The 19174-nt window shown below is 32.5% G+C and overlaps 1 protein-coding gene across 6 annotated transcripts in view; it reads left to right on the top strand.

The window, feature by feature from the left end:
* Nucleotides 1–19174, top strand: part of LOC118191120 (regulating synaptic membrane exocytosis protein 2-like) — a 231493-nt gene that overhangs the window by 94319 nt on the left and 118000 nt on the right. For all 6 annotated transcript variants that reach the window (XM_035361922.2, XM_035361915.2, XM_035361928.2 and 3 more), the window contains exon 2: nucleotides 11939–12134. In XM_035361922.2, coding sequence (XP_035217813.1) covers nucleotides 11939–12134 — 196 coding nt within the window. The remainder of the gene's footprint in view (nucleotides 1–11938; nucleotides 12135–19174) is intronic.

Below are 19174 nucleotides of genomic sequence, written 5' to 3'. Positions count from 1 at the left end.
AGACACGAATTATATTATGAAATCTATGGATCCCCTTTAAAGTAAGAATATTAATCTTACAGCAGTTGTAGCCTTACAGCAGCGATCCCTACCTTCATCAAAATTTTGTAAAGATAGGAGTTGAAATCATCCCATTGATAGTTCAGCAGATGTGTATTCTTTCGCATTGTTGTTTCGTAAATTGGCTATTTAAGCTACTCGAATCTGATGACAGCTTTCGCCCTATTTTCTGCTTAAGGGAAGAACTCTGAAGTTCGTTTCTGATGTCAGGCTTATGAATTACAAATGCAAAGGACAATCGGATGAACCTTTCAATATTTTACCCAATAGATTAGTTTATGCAGTTTATTCCAGCAAGCTTAGGAAAGATTTGCACCTAAATGATTTCCTTCACCTGAATATTATAGGTCATAGATATTAAATCTCACTCGTCCAGTTAAGTGCGTATTTGACGAAATATTATTTGTTAAGAAATCTAGTTAATTTAACCATTTTTCTAATGTTGTTGAAATTTATAATTACATTATTTGGCGATTTATCTGATGTTGATCAATTTTATAGTTACATTATTTGGCGATTTTTCTGATGTTGATCAATTTTATAGTTCCATTATTTGACGAATCTTCTGATGTTGATCAATTTTATAGTTACATTATTTGGCGTTTTTTCTTTGTTCAGGGTAAGGCTAGTTTAAAGTAAATTATTTTATCATTAAAGCTCACGTATTAAGTCTTTTAGAACCAGAGTAATAATGAACATTGGCAAAGCTGTTATTAGTGGCAAGAAGAAATAAGTCCGTAATATAGATAACGTCTCCCATGAAATATAGTTTCATTATGTATTTTATTAATCTGTGAAGAGGGAGTTTTGTATTTCTGGATCCAATTTCAAAATTCAGTATTACCGCTAGCTTCTCGTAAGGATCTTAACCATGGCATACAATATCACTTTCTAATAATAACTGTTTTGCCCATTTAAATCTTTCATTATTAACGACTGGTGATGTAAAATTATGTTAATTTAATTTTCCGAAGCATATACTAGCATTTGGTTTAAATAAAAAAGAATGCTATTTATTTATAAAAGCGATATAGTTAAAATAAAATTATGCGCAATTTTACTTAGTGCTTAAAAATAATTAATGCTTCATATGGGAATACTTATAACAAAATTAGATAACAAGAATCTGTTTTGATCAATGTAGGTACTTTCTGCGTAATAGCTGCATAATATCATTATAATAAATTACGTTATATATGAAGATCCAAAAGCTTTACGCCTAAAATACATCTGAAGGAAACAGAGAAAAATTTTAATAGTTTATTTTTTAATGTAATTTCTTTGTTGTTTGACAGGCCTTTTCGCATTATTTAAGGAGCAACCCTGAAATGATAACCTGAAAATTTTTCCTCAATATTCCATAACTGCTGTTTTCAAGCCATCGGCATTATTAAATCGTTTTCCAGGAAAGTCATGTTTCAGTTAGGAGAATAGATAATAATCACTTGGAGCTAACGCTGGTCTGTAATGGAACAGCCAGATTTCTAAAACCCATATTCCTTCACTCCTTCTTTAGCAACAATAGCTGAATGTAATGAGCATTATCATGGAGGAAATGAGTTTCACCATTCAGCATTACACACCTTTACTCTTTAATTTAATTGCGCAGTTTATGTAAAAGATTTCCACAGTATTCCCTATTAATGGTTGTGTTTCTTTCTTTAAAGTCTTGATAATCCCCAAACATAGTGGCCATTGTTTTTTCGTTGATTGCTGCAACTTGCTTTTCTCCGTGAGGCTTGACACCGTTTTTCCATTTCATTGATTTTCTCTTCGATAAAATATCATAATGCATCACCTGTTACATCAGTTTCAACACTAATTGTGATCAACTGTAAAAACATTTCTATGATTTGCGTTGTAAAGCTGCAACAACTGCTCAAGAAAATATCACAGCTTTTGAACTGCTTAAAGAGATAGGGGTACTCATGTTGCTGAGTACAATGAACATTTATCAATGTGCATAAAGAATGCGCAAAACATTTGTTTTAAAGAGATTAAGTCTTGATGTTATGTTCTTGATTTTTAAAATCTATTATCACTTAATATTTCCTTCTGAACACAAGCAGTACTTTTTATGTCAAAGCCTGCATCCGATGGTTGACCTTTAAGAAAATCTTCTTCTATAGATTGTTGGCCTATGCTTAATTTTCTTCAATATTTTTCTCAATGAAGAATAGGAAGGAGGCGAATCATTCATTATACACATGATCCAAGCGTTGTTTGATTTCTTGGATTAAGATCTTCTTTAATAAGAAAAGTACTCAGTTTTAAATATTTTAGAACAAATTAACCCATCACTTCATTCAGTTACAGTTCAAAAGTAATGCAAACAATCTTTCAGGTTTTTTTTATTAAGCAGTATAATTACATGTCTGCAAGAGATTTGAGGTCGGACACTTTTACGTACAATTTTGGAGCACTTCTTTCAAAATCATTTTCGTTAATACTTTGTGTGAATACATTTTATAATTCGTTGCGTTAGAAATCATTGGCAGAATATTCACATTTTTTTCAAGTAAACTTTCATGAAATAAAAAATCCAAATTTGCTTAAAATACCCCTAAAATTACAGTACCCTTTCTATCGAGTTTTTTTTATTTGCATTTTTTTCTTTAGAACTGAATAAACTGAAACGTTCCACATAATAATTTGAATGGATGCAAAATATTTACTTGGAAATATTTTTATAATAACATTCTTCTCCTATTCATATTAAGAAATTATGTTAACAATATTTGAAGTAAACAACATTTTTGAAAACATACTTTTTAAGAGATACCATCATAGTTATGCTCAAAATGTTTCAAATTATATTTTCAAAACCGTAATAAACATTTACCATCTTATGAAATGAATCCTTCATCCCTTTATTATTCCGGCTGTTTATGGCTGAATTTGCATAAAAATTCTTTAAAATATTTTTAAAAATGTTCTTTTACAAAAGCATTATTATAGAAAATAAAATTGCCAAAGTAAACATTGATACTGTTATGATGTGAGTATATTATTAGTAATTAATAATATACGCGTTAATTCACGGTTAATTCACGTTTCATATTAGGCAGCTAATGTGATTACAGATGCTCACATTCCGTAATTTTTAAATATTTCATAAAAAAATTTAACTAAGCTACATTGCATGAATTAATAAATAAAAAGTTTCGAATTCTATACGAATAACACATAATTATCTAAGAACAGAATTAATTTTATTATGAAATTTTGTGTCATTTATTTCGCTTAGGAAGCTAAGAATAATCAAAGCATTGTAGGGTAAAAATATGAGAATCTAGTCATAGTTTTCATTTTTTCAATTCTGAATTTGATGCTTCTTCCTTTTATTTACCGAAATTTGTTAAATAATGAAACAAGTGCGTAATTTCAAAATCAAGAGCCTATTTCAATTTCAATTTTATTATTTTCGTTTATTGATAATGTGTTTCTAAGCTTCCGATTTCTGGAAAAAGCATGAGTCTTTTCGTAGGATTAACATTACACGTCTTTGAGTAAATACACTACGTTTTATTAATATAAAATTCAAGATCTGGGTTTTCCGATTTCCGCATAACCACTCGTATATTTGCCACTCCTATATAATATATATATATTGAAATTTTATGTAGTTATTCTTTGTGTTTCCACGGTTTATTATCGACTATCTACGTATCCCCAGTATTATTAACCCTTTGATTTAACCATTTCTTGAACCTGAAAAACGCGCAGTATTTTTGATTCCGCATTTCGCCACTCCACATATCACATTTCTTTCGAAACGTAGCTTTTCAATTCTGTACATCTGGTTTTATCGCTTTTCAGCTTTTAAAAGTAACAAGCGTTTAAAGTAACAAGTTTCTACCCTAGAATGCTTTGATTATTCTTAGCTTCCTAAGCGAAATGAAATTATTAGCGGCAATCAGCTTTTAGCCTGCAATATCACCGATACATTTTATATATTTATTGCTACGAATAATTCCACTTATGAATTAAACAATTAAGTCATTAAACAATTATGATCAATTAGAGAATTATATCTTCAAGTTGATATGAGAAATATGCGTACAATTATTTATAAAATACTTTTAAGTAGCATCTAAATTCTTCATACACTCATTTATAAAAAAATATGAAACACCCAAAAGAAATAATCCAATCAACCGGAAATTTGATATGGAATTTTCTCTTTCCCAGACATAAAAAAGAACAAAATTTCATATTATGGTAATTTTACTTATTGTTGACTTAAGAGCTCTCTTGACAGACTTTAAGTAATGCTAGTACGACGCACTCAGAGACTTTACTGACAATTATTTGATTAAAAAATAATAGCTTTATGATATTGCTATCTTTATGAAAAATCTTAAAGTCATACATTTACCTTTGTCATCATGTAGCCATTGTTCCTACCTCATATGAACATAATTGTTTTGCATAATTTCATTGTTTTCTTAAATTCTAAATTATAGAATACCATCTTTTAAAAATTATGCTTTCAGCTTTTGTTTAGTTTCGTTTTCATGAATTAATATACGAGCATACTGGTGCAAAATATCCTTTTAAGGTGAAAATACTTTGAACTGCTACAAACAACAATATTCTAAATAATAGTTTCTCTTTTCATGCAAAATGCCATGTGCCATCAGACAAAAATGTTTTTATTTAAGACAGTCTCAAAACAGATCTTTTAAGGTAACAAATTATGAGCATATTTTTTGCTGTAACCAAATGACAAATCCTCACGATACGTTATTTGGCGTAAGAGAAAATTGCGCATTGTCAATCTTTTAGAGAATTTAAGAATTAATTAATGCAAGTAACTCAAATTCATTAAAAAGGAGGTTTTAAAACACTTAATAAAAACAGTTACAAAGTAGGCAAGTTATGAAAAATAAAAAAGGACTAACAGCAGAAAACTCGAAATATTCTTTCAATATAAAGAAATTTCTTTTCTTAAGAAATTATGTACGCTAAAGATTTAAGCGTATCTCTGATCATATCTAAAATGGTTTGATGCATAAGCTCATTTCGCTACGCATAAGAGATGCGAAGTGCTTCTTACTTAAAGGATAAGCGTACTATATTAACATCGATGTTTAGATTCATGATAGAAAACGTCTTGAAAAACGATGTATGGGTTCTTTTGCGAGTCTCATAGACAAAATTTTAACCTATTTTAACACTACGTTTTGTCGCATCTCTATTAATAAAATTCGTTTAAAATATTCGTTATGATTTAACAAATACTTTAAATTATATTTTAAGACCATGTAACTGAGTGTTTGCCCACTTAAAATCTTATACAAAATTAGATGTTATTCAGTTATGTACAAGAGAAAATTCTGCGCCAGAAAAATTTATTTCTCCTGAAAGACAATAATTTATTAAAAAAGAGCTAGAGTATTTTTTCCGGAAAAGATTTTTCGCCTTGTTTTATTTACTTTTTCATGTTTTGTATTCCCCCCTTTTTTTGGGTTTAGAAACATTCTTTTAAAATTCATATATTTCCATATAGTAGCCTTGCCATTTTTAATTTACACTTAAAACGATAATTGGTCTTTCTTATTTAATAGCAACTAGCGGAAGTACTCGATACCAGTCAAGTTCGATTGAGAGTAATACATCTAACAATAGAGAGAACGTTACCGCTATAACCCTTCTCTAATAACGATGCAAAAAATATGATTCATAGTCATACATTTTTCAGTCTGATGCGATATGGAACCCGCATAAAAAATTTCGATAGAAAAATAAGCTAGTTCTCTCTGATTATATCAGCAACAATAGCACGCAGTTTTTAATGCTTTTCGTCTTTCTAATCAAATGGTCGTAAAAGATCAAGTTCCACCCAATATTTTACCTATATTGAATTTTAGTCGATTAAATGTGGCAAAACATTTATCATAATTGATCAGAAATCAATAACGCGAACAAACAAACAAACACGCGAACAGACATTTTTCTTTATATGTATAGATTTTGTAAAACTTACAGATTTTTGATTGACAAACTCTATGATTTGAAAGCGAGCAGTAGCAATACGTTTCGAAATAAAGCATTTTTATCTCCGCGCGGAGACTGCTGCCACTCGGGAAAAATGAGTGCGAAAATTAACGCTTTCAGAATTTTTAATTAATATTTCGGCTGACTTAAGTAGTGGCATAACTTTCGAAACAAAGCAGATTTTCATCTCCAGCTTGCAAGACTGTTGTCAATCGGAAAAATGAGGGCGAAAATTATCGTTTTTCCGGGTTTTTAATTAATATTTCTGATTTTAGCTACTTTGTTTTTGGACAAAATTGGACGTCGACCTTTTCCAGGACCCAGAAAAGAATTGTAGAAAGTTTGGTAAGGATAGCTATAGCAGTGAGTGAGTTATTAGCGAACAAACAAACACACAGACTTTCTTCTTTATACACATAGATGTAAGAAAAAGTCTTCTTATGTGCACTTTTTATTAGTTTCGTTCAACACTTCTACCTTATATAAATGTATCGATATGCAGCTAAGTAAGTCAGGATCGTACACATTTCTGAGATCAAAATGGCTGTAGCTGAAATAATAATTTTTAATCACGTAATAAATCCTCTGTTTAATTTGTTAACACGTGTACGCATCTTGCTTCTAACCATCAGCTGTCATTGTTCTGACCATGAACGAGTGGATGAGCTCATTCACTGGCTACTGATGAGCTGACTCACTGATAGTGTGAACACCTGGTTCGCTCCTAGAGACAGAAGAGGCTCGCTTGAGGAGATATGGTTTTCCCAATGTGTTATGGGAATTTGTCTCAGATTTTGATTTTTGTAAAATCCTACACGAAGGTAAGATTAATAACCGTCTCACGCTTTGACGTAACTACTATCAAACCTACGAATCATCAATGAAACATCTGTTTTTACAAATTCGCAGTTCGTTATTTTGCATCTATGAAGTTATTTAATTTAATTGTGCTTATTCTTCTATCTTCTTTTTTAATGGAACTGTTCGTAGTTCATGATATATCTTACTTTCTCTAGTTGCAGGTCTAAACATTTTTTTTTCTTTTTTGAATAAGCTATCTAAATTATTTTTTTTTCTGTTTTAATAAATAAAATTTTTTGCAAACCATTATTAAAAATGTCTCACTTATATTATCTTTCGTAATTCCAGTAACAATTTAACTGTGTTACTAAATAGTATATGAGGATTCTTTTAAGTTATTGAGAGAAACATAAAAATTATTATTATCATATCTAGGCCATTAGTGTCATGAGAAATACTTGAAACGTTTTTGCAAGTTTACCATGTCCTCGGCTTGGAGGTGCTAGTTTAAATTTCTATTTTTGAAGCAAAATCTTTGCAAAAGTTATAGCGTCATTAAGGTTTTCAATGCAGGAATGTGCAAACCCTCGCCCGGGATTCGAACTCCGGACCTCCTGATTACGAGTCGGACGTGCTTTCAGTTAGACCACGAAGACATGAAAAGGAAGGAGAAAATACCTTATATAACCTACATTAAAGAGCGACTGGGGACGAGGGTACCCAATCGCCAAATGCTGCTGGTGACGAATTATGGTCTACCTAATTTTAGCTCGGGTGCCATTGTAGATCATTAGATTTTTAGATGCAGAAGACGTGAAAAGTGTGCAGTGCCCTCGCAGAGATTCGAATTCCGCAGCTTCCGATTATGTGTCGGGCGTGCTTCCAGATACACTATAAAGGCACGTCGTAAGGACGAATAAAATACCTTATACAGTTACAAAATTTAATTTAGCTAAATTAAGAAAAGAAATTTAGTGGAAGTTTCTATCTCTGTTATATTATATTGTTATTAAAAAAGGAAAATCTGTATAGGTGTTCAGACTATTATCTGAATTATGAATTATGAACCGCCCAGATGGTATAGTGGTTAGTGGAGCCTGACTGCGATACCGAAATGCCCGGGCTCGAATCTCAGGGAAGGAATGGACGTAAAATTGTCTGTCCCTTCATAGGAAGGCAAAGGTGACCGCCTATTTAGGTGCCTCCACAATAAAATGGTCACCACTTCTGGCCTTATTAGTGGTCAATGTCGTTATAGGCAAGTACCCGCCATTGGAAAAAATATGAATTATGGTATTATTGTGGGAAGATGGCGGCACCAAGAGCCATCAGCTTTTGAACACACATAATCTTGCATTCGAACATGTGCACATCAAACCCCAAATCAGAGTTTGAATTTTTTTAAATTTATTTATATTTGGTGCAAACGTAATAAATTTTTGTTTAGCAAACTCAGCGATTTAAAAGCAGTGCGTTCGTACTGGCTATAATATATTTTTCTCTTATGCGCGCCAGTATATTGCCATGTTTCGAAGTGTAAGATATTTATCTTTCAAATTCAATTAAAATCAGAGATATTTTTAAAACATATATTTCCACTGCTCAAGATAAAATGCACGAGTTGCCATTTGGTAAACCGCGCGTGGATTATGTGTGTTCAAAAGCCGCATGGGCTATTAGTTTGGAAATGGGATTTTGCATCGTCCACAATAAATGGCGAATGACATTTAAAATTATTGCCACAGTACTGTCACCATATATTTTCGTTAAAGGAATTAAATAATGAAACATTAGCATGTAAGTATGTATGTTCCTCCATTTTGAAAAAATGACAGTATCTAGAGCCGTTAAATTTTTAATAACATTGTTCTCCACCCGAACCTGTGCATCTTGAAGCCCGAAAAAAAAATTAGTCTGAAAGCTTTCAGATTTTATATTACGCACAAAGGGCGTTTTCTAAATATTTTGTGTACTACCTTTATTTATTAAATATCATGTTTTTAGCACTTAAACCATAAAATTCTATTCAACAGCCATATTCCAGAAAAAAAGAGCATACCTTACGAATTTCCGATGCACAGTCTTGCGCGCTGGAGATAATTTTTTCCTCCGTACAGTGTTGCCATTCCTCACTTTGAAATCTTTGAATTTGTTAATAAAAAATTCGTTAAAGTTCTACAAAATCTGAAACAGAGAATAAGACAAATTCCAAATTTGGGCTTCCAGATGCCTATATTCGAATGGAGGAGTGGATTCAAAATTTAATGTCTCTCTATACCGTTAATTTTTCACATTGGTTGGAAACGTACGTACATTCATGTAGATTCTTCATTATTTAATTTCTTCAAACATACTGCAGGGCTGTAATATTTGGTTGCAGAAAGTTGGAAAAGTGAAACGTCGCTTATAGTGAACCAACGCAAAATGAAAAAACGAAGTTAATAGCCCTTGTGGGGAAATAGCCTCTTTCGGCTTTAAAAAAAAAAAAAAAAAAAAAAAAAAAAATCTGAAATGTTTCAGATTTTAAATTACATCCAAAGGGGCGGTTTTTAACATTTTGTGTGTTACCTTTCTTTATTAAATATCATGTTTCTCGCGCTTAAACCATAAGATCCAGTGCAACAGCAATATCGCAAAATAGTTTTAAAACGAGCATATCTTTAGAATTTCCGATACAGAGACTCACGCGCTTTAGATAAAAATGTTTTTTCTGCACAACGTTGCCATTGCTCGCTTTGAAATCCTTGAGTTTGTTAATCAAAAATTCGTCAAAGTTTTAAAAAATAGGAAAGCGATCATAAAACAAATTTCAAATTTCAAATTTGGTCTTCCACATGCTCATATTCGTTGGAGGATTACGTTATTCAAAATTCGATGACTCTATGTACCGTTGTTTTATCACAATACGAGAAATATACAAACATTTATGCAGATTTTTCATTATTTAATTTCTTCAAATATAATGCAGGACTCTAACATTTTGTGGCAACAGTTTGAAAAGTGAACCGACATTTATGAGTCCGACGCAAAATGCCAAAACGAAACTAATAGTCCTTCGGGATTCAAATCCCTTTGGACTTAAAAAAAAAAAAAATTCCAGCGCGCGAGACTGTCTATCAGAAATTCTGAACATATACTATTTTTAAAGATTTTTAGCCCAAAGGGACATTAGCCCAAATGCTACTAAACATGTAGGTGTTTGTAAATGAGAAAATTGTCCCTTTGGGTATATCAGATATAAGATCTGAAAGATTGTAGTTTTTTTTAAGCCCAAAAAGTTGTTAGTCCCGAATGGGATATTATTGGGAAACGGAATTTCGCATACTTATATGCGTTGCATAACTTTCAAATTGTTGCCATCAAATATTATCGCCATGTATTACTTTTAAAGAAATTAAATGAGGAATCTGCACGTACGTGTGAATGTATGTTCCTCGCATTGTGAAAAAACGACGATACGTAGAACCAACCGAACATGTGTATCTAGAAGCTCGAATTTTGAATTTGTTTTACTATATATTTCAAATTTTGTGAACCTTTAACGAATTTTTGATTAACAAGCTCAACGATTTCAAAGAAAACAATGGCAACACTGTACGGAAAAAAACAATTTATCTCCAGCCCGCAAGACTGCCTGTCAGAATTTTTAAAGGTATGCTATTTTAAAATATTTTGTGATATTGCTGTTGAATTTAATTTTATGTGGTTTATGTGCGAAGAACATGATATTTAATAAAAAAAAGGTAACACACAAAACGTTAAAAATATCTCTTTGGGCATAATATGAAATCTGAAAGTTTTCTGATTTTTTTATTATAATTATTTATTTATTTCACATTTTGTTAAACTTTAACGAATTTTTGATTAACAAACTCAAAGATTTGAAAGCGAGCAGTGGCCGCATGTAAGGAGGAAAATATTTTTATCTCCAGCAAGCCAGATTTTCTATCGGGAATTTTAAAGGTACGTTGTTTTAAAATATTTTGCGATTTTGCTGTTGAATGGAATTTTATGTCACGTAAGCGCCAAGAACATAATATTTAACAAATACAGTGAATAACAGAGAACGCTAATAATGGAAAAGATAAAAAAAAATTTTAAAGTTATCTTAGTCATAAAACTAAACGTTGATAGGACGAAGTGAGGAGTGATTGAAAAAAAAAATAACATTGAAAATGAAAAATATAAAAATCTGAAAGATTTCAGATTTTACACTACACCCAAAGGGACGTTTTATTTAACCTTTTGTATGTTACCTTTGTTTATTAAATGTTCTTTGCACTTAAAAGGCCCACCAGCGGCCGAGCGGTAAAGTCGCTGAACACTGGTAGTTCGGTCCGAGGTTCGAATCCCGCGAACGGGCTGGCTGCATGGGCGTTTTCGTGGTTTTCCCCATGTGTAACGTGTATACGAGCCAGTTTCCCTTAGAAAGTCCTCCACGAAGGCATCCCTCCTCTTAGGCAGATAGCAATCGAGGCTTTGCCATAATCACACACTCACACACACACACTTTGCACTTAAACCATAAAGTTCAATTCAACAACAATATCGCAAAATAATTTTAAAATGAATATATCTTTAGAATTTCCGATACACAGTCTCGCGCGCTGGAGATAATTTTTATTTCCGCACAGTGAAAAAGTGCACAGTGCACAGCCGGCACTAAGCAATAGATATAATTCTTAATATTATTTTTTTTTCTTTTTAATCTGATTGATCAAAATAAAATGCATTTAGTTCATAATATGTCTCATTAAAAACATGAAATACTTTTATAGCCCTACGTTATGCATTTTTTCACTTTTCAAATATGCAGATGATAAATAACATTCCCATATTAGTCTTATTGTATATTCATCTAATCTGGGCCATCTGTTTAATAATCCACCTGGCCACCATCTCTGTTGAAAAACCATATTAAACTTCAAAACGGCATTTTGGGGCGACTGTCTGAACGCTTTTAGATTTTTTTAATATTAAAATTTATCAGAGCTTGGTAAATAAACATTTATTTCTTTGTATATACTACGATTGCTTAGCAGTCATCCTCATGCTTTCCCTCTTTTTATTTATCTAGGAAAAGCGAGGAAGAGGTAAAACTGCTAGAAGCTGCCATCCGTCTTCGCAGCCGGGAGAAGCGTGATGAACTGGAGTCCACTTGCCATATTTGTGCCAAGACCAAGTTTGCAGACGGCGTTGGACATATATGCTCAACATGCGGGATCCGCTGCTGCGCCAGATGTGGAGTGAAAGTTGTTCAACGTTCCAACAAGGTATTTCAGTTTCATGGTTTAAATGCTCACATTCCCAAACAAATTAAGAATGAAAAAAGAAGAAAATAAATCATGTTTATTGGTCAGATGAGAGCAAAATGGCACAAAAAGCTATTTTAAAATATGCGTTTCAGTGATGACAATCTATTACTTAAAATTTTAGTTAAAGTATATTTCAACACAAATTTTACAATTTGAAAAATTTAGGTGTATAATTTAAAAATCTAATTAAGATTAAAGCAAAATGTTAAAGGAATGAAGAATTATGTTTGTTAAATTTTAAGTGTGTTGACCTCTCATTTTTGGGCAAGCATCTTGTTTTACAAACTGCTGATGTGGTAAATATTATATCCTCAAGACATATTGTTTTTAATGTACACTGCGAAAAAAAAAAAAAAAAAAAAGGTTCAGTTCTATATCTTCCGTTCTACTGGGACAATTGACGAAATTCAACTTACGTTTTTCATATCTCGAAAGCGCGACTTGGGATATGTATTAGATTTATATATATCATTCTTCTAACATAAGTATTCTGACACAAAATCGAACTTTTTCCAAAATGAAATGCCAATTTTTTCCATATTTCTATTCTACGACTCAAATTATGCCAAAATACGACGTTTTTTAAAAATCGCACGAGTATTTTTTAAAAAATTAGCTCTCAAAATTTTAGCTATATTTATTTGATATATATTTATTTATATTTCTTTTTTCATTAAACTTACTTGATTCCTTCTTCCAGAATTCAAAATTTAGGCTTAATCCAAATATAAATCGCACATTTTTTATGATTTATGTTTTAAATTTGTATTTTTAAATATTTTTTGTAAATTTTTCGGAGAAAGTTTTGTATTATAACCTATAAAATTTTTAAAATCCTCTTTTTCAGGCGGATGTATTTCTAGGCATACCTGAAAAAAAATTATTTTTTATTCAAAATTTTCTAAGATATACATAAAATTACATATTGGCACGTTTTGAGATTTGGCATTTTTTTTTTTTTTTTTTTTTTTTTTTTTTTTTTTTTTTTGAGCGATAATAACGCCAAATGTTGTTTACACACTTTGTTAAAATTATTTGAAAGTATGAAATATGACTTTTTTTTTGTTCGTCTGCAATGCAAAAGAGGAAAGGAAAATTAGGTTGCTATAAGTTCGCCAAGTCAATTATTCTTGGCGCAAACTGAAAACAATACGGCAAGATAAATATTTGAATTTCTCCGTAAATTTCGCGCCAAATTTTATAAAATTTATTATTTAGGCATAATTTGAGTCGTAGAATCGAAATATGGAAAAACATTTGCATGTTATTTCAGAAAAAGTCCGATTTTGTGTCAAATACCTATGTTAGAATGATGCCATATATAAATCTAATATATATCCTAAGTCGTGCTTTCGAGACATTAAAAAGGCAATTTGAATTTCGTCAATCGGCCTAGTAGAACGGGAGATATAAAACTGTCCTCGCCTTTTTGCGCAATGTACCTAGTACTCTAATGGATTAATTAGATTACTTTATTTAAATATCATTCTATAAAAATAAGCAACAGCCATATGATTTCCAATAACAAATAATTTCCGAACTACAAGCAATTAAGGTACTATTCCGTTTTGAGGAGCGTAAAAAATATCAGCAAAAATGGATGCGCAAAAGCGCCAAATTTAGCAAACGCCCCATTTAACAGCGCGCCAAATCTAGCGTACGCCTTGATTTCAAACTGCATATGTTTAGATAGTTCTATATTTCTTAAGACACCATTGATATACTAATTTAATTTTTAAATCGTTTTTTGATTTTAAATCCTTTTTTGATATCCTATGGATTTAACAATTTGGGAATTGCCCATGACGAAAAGTCTGCAATAGAATTTTTTCAAAAAAAAAAAAAAAAAAAGGCGTCATTTATTATAGAAAATTATGTTTAAACAACCAACGAGATGAAATTATGCTTTAGCGATAACTCGGTAACGAAATAGCGATGCAGGAATCCATTCAGTTGTTTAGCCTTTTTTATATAAATTATAATAATGATCTGAAATAGTTATTTTTTCTTATGCTTCCATTCAGTTATGTTTAGCCATTTTTATATAAATTATAATAATAAAAAAGTATTATATGAAATTAACCTTTCATATAAATTAAAACAATAATCTTTAGATAATTATTTACTATTATACTTCCTTTCTTATGTTAAGGCTGCCGCAATGTTTGGCAGCATTGGCATCAACAATAGTTTGGCGATTTTTTATTGTCCTCAAAACGGAATAGTACCGCAATTAAAATTGCACCTAAGTTTGCTAAGAATGCACTCAGTTCACTCAGGATTAATAACTGCCAAAGGATAAATTGTCTGACTTAAATTTAAACTAAAAAATATATAATATGATTAGCTAGATGTGACTCAATTATACAGCTCACTGTGTAGCAGCATTGCCCGAAAGCCAATATATCCTTGGTTAGTACAGTGATAGCCGGTTGACAAATTTGCTTGAATGTGTAAATATGTAAAACCTTTACATTTATAATTATAGTTGTCTTATTGATTTACTGGTCTAAGTTCACAAAAATTAACTTTCGACCTAGATGAATACTATAATAACAACTAAAGGAGATTAATGTATTTAGTGTGCTACAGTTCTCAAGTAGAAATAAAACCGAATTACACTTGGATTTCCTTCGCAATATCTCAGGGCTAGATAATAATTACTTAACGGATTAACTGAATCTCAGTATATAATCCTAAAATTCTCCAATATCAAAGAGCAGGCCGACTGAAGTGAAAGTCTCAGCGGAATTCGGCACTATTACATAGTAAATTGAAGAAAACGTTTTAGTTCAGGCATAATGCCTAGTCTTATTTCGGAAAAATCACACAAGCGCAGATAATGTTGGTCTCAGGAATTCCAGAGTTGATATGAAACTATTGGTACTAAAATCTTTATCTTGATGGTCGCTGCGTCTTCTTTCATGCTAACAAAATATACTTCTTATTGAGGTTTCAGATTAGAAGAATAAATAATGGATTACAGAGGGATTCATTCAATGTTATATTACTTCTCTGAGAGACGTCCTACTCAAATGAGAGAAAATTTCATTCACAGTCAGTCATTCCAGCCGGTGTTTTTATCAGTAAATCTTATTTGAAATTCTTGAGTGGGTAAGGACACTTAGCTGCTGAAGAGACGATTCTGGATTCAAATCCGAATTGCAGCCCTTTGCAGACTGATTTAAGATTCGTATTTATTTTCCCAAAAATATGCAATGTATTTAAGAATTTTTTATTTCACAAAACGGAGTTTAACATTTTGACTTTTAACTAATTTTACTTTACTAAGATTTCATTTACCATTTCTCAGAAGAAAAAACTAACAATCTTTTCTACAAATTTGAAAAAAAAAAAAAAAAAAAAAAAAATACATAAAGCAATTTGCGTATAAAATCATGTCATTTTAAAAAAAAAAATGAGTACCGAATAAAATGGTTATGCCACGTTTTCGTGATTTCTTTTACGTGTCGAGAAAATACCATTTCGCCCGAAGGCTGTTTACCTCAGTCATATTTTGCTCGATAGATAGCTTTCATCTAACCCAGTCCTTAATCTAAGTGCTGAGTAAGCACAAACTGCTTGATGCTACAGCCATTTATTTCTTGGTTCACCGTCAGATGGCGTTCAGCTTTTTAACTTGAACTCCACAGGGAGAGATAAGTATGCATGCGGATTTCGATCTGCGAGTGTTCAGGATTTCTCTCGGAGGTGGTAGTGCATCTTCAGAGCGTCTTATTTCGGTAGTGATATCGACTATGATTTATAAATAAAATAATATCCAGCGTTGATATGAAATGCTTAGTTTTGCATTCAGAGAACAAAGAATATGTAGATAATACTTACAATAAGCTGAAGGTTTATTGAATACTTCAAATTCTAAGCACAAAATAAAAGAAAACAGGTTCTCTGAAGTATTTATGCGAAATTGATTTATCATTTGATGAAGATCTTCAGTTGCTACGTGCCCTGTGCAACTATAATCATAAATGAGTCCGAATGTTTTGCTTAAAAGTCATGCATAAGAGTTTTTATGACTTAATGATAAAAAAGTTCTGGGCTTCACGTTTTCGCAAACAGAAGCAATAATTCTGACACTTTTTAAAATTATTGTCAATAAAAAGGACGCAAAAGTAGATGTGGTAAACAACTACTTAGAAAGATAATGAATAAGAACCTATTAAAGAGTTTTTTTAACCATAGGTTAAAGAAATTACTCCAAAGAAACTTAAAAGAGCTATGATCAGAGATTTAATTTGCTTTTCTTGGATTAAATCCTTTAAATTTAGCCCTTTCTAAATCTTCAATAAATCATAAGTTCAGAAATGACAAGTATGTAAGATTAAGTAGAGCTTGTAAACGCCTGCCATACTTTAAAATGCTAAGCATTTTTGTAGCTTAGCCCAGATATCACAAAAATAAAATAAAAAAGCTGAATTGATGCTGGAATTTTTAAAATTTTTGCTATTTAAAAGTGAGTGAAAATATAGAAGAAATTATATTAATTTTATTATTTGCAAAAGCAGCTGACTCATTTCATATAAATTTTGATGACATGATCCTAGAAATTATGAGCACAAACGTGTTCTTGATAAATTATGAAACTAGTCCATGTCATTTGGAACGTATTTCATTGCATAATTTAATGATCCTTGCATAATCCCAAATAATTTCAGTACTTACGTAGCCCATATTTAAAGCGATCGCTCACAGAATGCATGCATACATACAATCTAAAACATACATACATACACACGCACACACACGTACATACACACGCATACATACAGACCCTACATTACTTAATAACAGAGGTGAAGTGTATTTATTTGTTGCTCGTATTACAGGAAAACGGCAGCACTTACAGCCACCAACACCGGCATCAGTTTCGGAATTGGTGTTGATTCAGAGCTGAATTCGGAGTATTGAGATATTCGTGTTAGCTTCCCTCTTTAGATGCTTTGCATTGCGTTGTGTTTAACACTCTTAGTAGTTTGAAAGTTATCTACTGATTGTACTCTGTGATACTGGGAAGAGCTGCACGGATATTTTTGTGGAAAATTCCAGAACTGTGAAGTGTTTCTTTTGGTAAAATAAATTTTATAAAGCTGTCATCTGTTCTGTGTGCATTCAGTCTGTTTCGAACCCGTACGCAAGCAACATTTTTCAAGAAAAGATTGAAGCATGTCAAGAGGAAATAAAAAGAGAAATTCCTGCTATAATAGAAAACAAATTCGAGGTTATGGAAGGTAGAAATCCATAACGACAGCTGGTCACAATTTTAACGCCTTTAAATTCGAATATATGTTGTCCCAACTCTCTCTAGAGCTCTCTACGAAAGACCTCCTAACAAGAGTACAAGACGCAGTTCTCTATAGTGTCAAAAGCAAACGAATGGGATTCCGAAGCTAAAGATAGCAATCTTGCAGCATCTCTGAGAACAGACGGAGAGGATATACTTCAAACTCTTCCCGAAAACCAGAGGCTAGATTTCGACGGGTCCGACGGGTCTGTCCGAGGGGTTGGAGCTTCGCTTTGGGGAGAAGTGTTTAGAAGACTAGAGCAGGTTTCTGTTAAAATCTCACCTAAAGAAGCTCACAAAAACACTCCAGAAGCTCGAAAGGCTGTCTGATGTCGTCTTTTCGGAATGCTGGATAGAAACAAGAAAAACCTGTCCTTGCAGTACTTTATCTTTGGCATCTCGGATCCTGAAATACAGAAAGTTCTGCGAATTCCGATGTCAAAGGCGGAAAAAGCACTCTATTGTACGCCATGAAATTCGAGGCAACCCAACAAGCAATTTGTAGAGACCGACACGCAATCAGAGCCTTGTAAGAGCCAGTGGATCAAAGCGTTGCTCGCCTAGAGGATTTAATCAGACAAGTCAGTGCCTTGAGATGGAATATTAGTGACAAAAAAATCGACCATAAAGTGCTGGAACTGTGGTACCGAAGGCACATACGACGGAGCTGAAGAACACTCCAGGGCATGGAGGTTAGGATGCCTATTAAGGAAGAGGGAAACTAATTAGTGGACATCTCGAAGGGCGGATGTTACCAGATAATGAAAAACCCCAGTTTAAAGCATTTCAGATTCTTACAGTGAAGAGCGGCAATAATAGCCTTTTCATCATAGGGACATAACAACGGAGCTCCTTGCAATATAACCATCGATACAGGAACCAATGTTACTATCATTCTAAAAGATTTCGCTCAACAACCAAAAGCTAAGCTCATCTGGATGCCGCCCTGCTTTATCCTCCAATAATAAAATCTATGTCCGATGTCCGGTGATAAAATCGACATCGATGGAAAATTGAACGTTAACATCAAATTTGGAAGTGCCGCCTACCTTCAGACGGCATTTCAGGTCCTTGAATACTCGGATTAGACTTTATAAGGAAATACAACTTTTCCTTGGACTTTAAAAAGTAATGAACTGCATTCTGACTCTTAGGACATAGCCTTATTCGGAATTAATGATGAATTAAATCCGTCCACCAAATCATGGCTCAAAACAATACCACAGTACCTTCAAAAATATAATTTTTGCTTCTTGGGCCCATAGCCGAAAACAGAAATTTCCGTGTAATAATACAGTGGAATAATATAATGCTATCATGAAAAATCTCAAGAGCAGCAACCCCGCACGAAGAGCGCTATTAGAATCGTCACTCGTCGATGTATCGAAGACCGTCATTCGGAAGAGAGTTGTTAATGTCAGTGACAAAGTGAAAATCATTATGAAAGGCGAAGGGGTTGTAACGTGTGCTCCAGTACCCAGTGTTAAAGGACCCGATAGTCTGCTAATCTCTGTCTTCGGAGACCCTAATATCGGAGTTATTGCAGAATGCACAAATAAGCGATGAAAAGAGGAGTGCTGCCAAAAGTGTGATTAAAAAATTCCAAGATGTTTTATCCCGCACATCTTCTAACGTAGGTCGAATCAATTTGGCTCAGAACAGAATTAATACGGGAGGTCATCCATGAATTAAGTAA

This window comes from Stegodyphus dumicola, chromosome 4 (genome assembly GCF_044657685.1).
Source record: "Stegodyphus dumicola isolate Sdum_Otavi_A_Nest chromosome 4, ASM4465768v1".
In the NCBI taxonomy this organism is placed as follows: domain Eukaryota; kingdom Metazoa; phylum Arthropoda; class Arachnida; order Araneae; family Eresidae; genus Stegodyphus; species Stegodyphus dumicola.
This window is presented reverse-complemented; position numbering and strand designations above follow the sequence as displayed.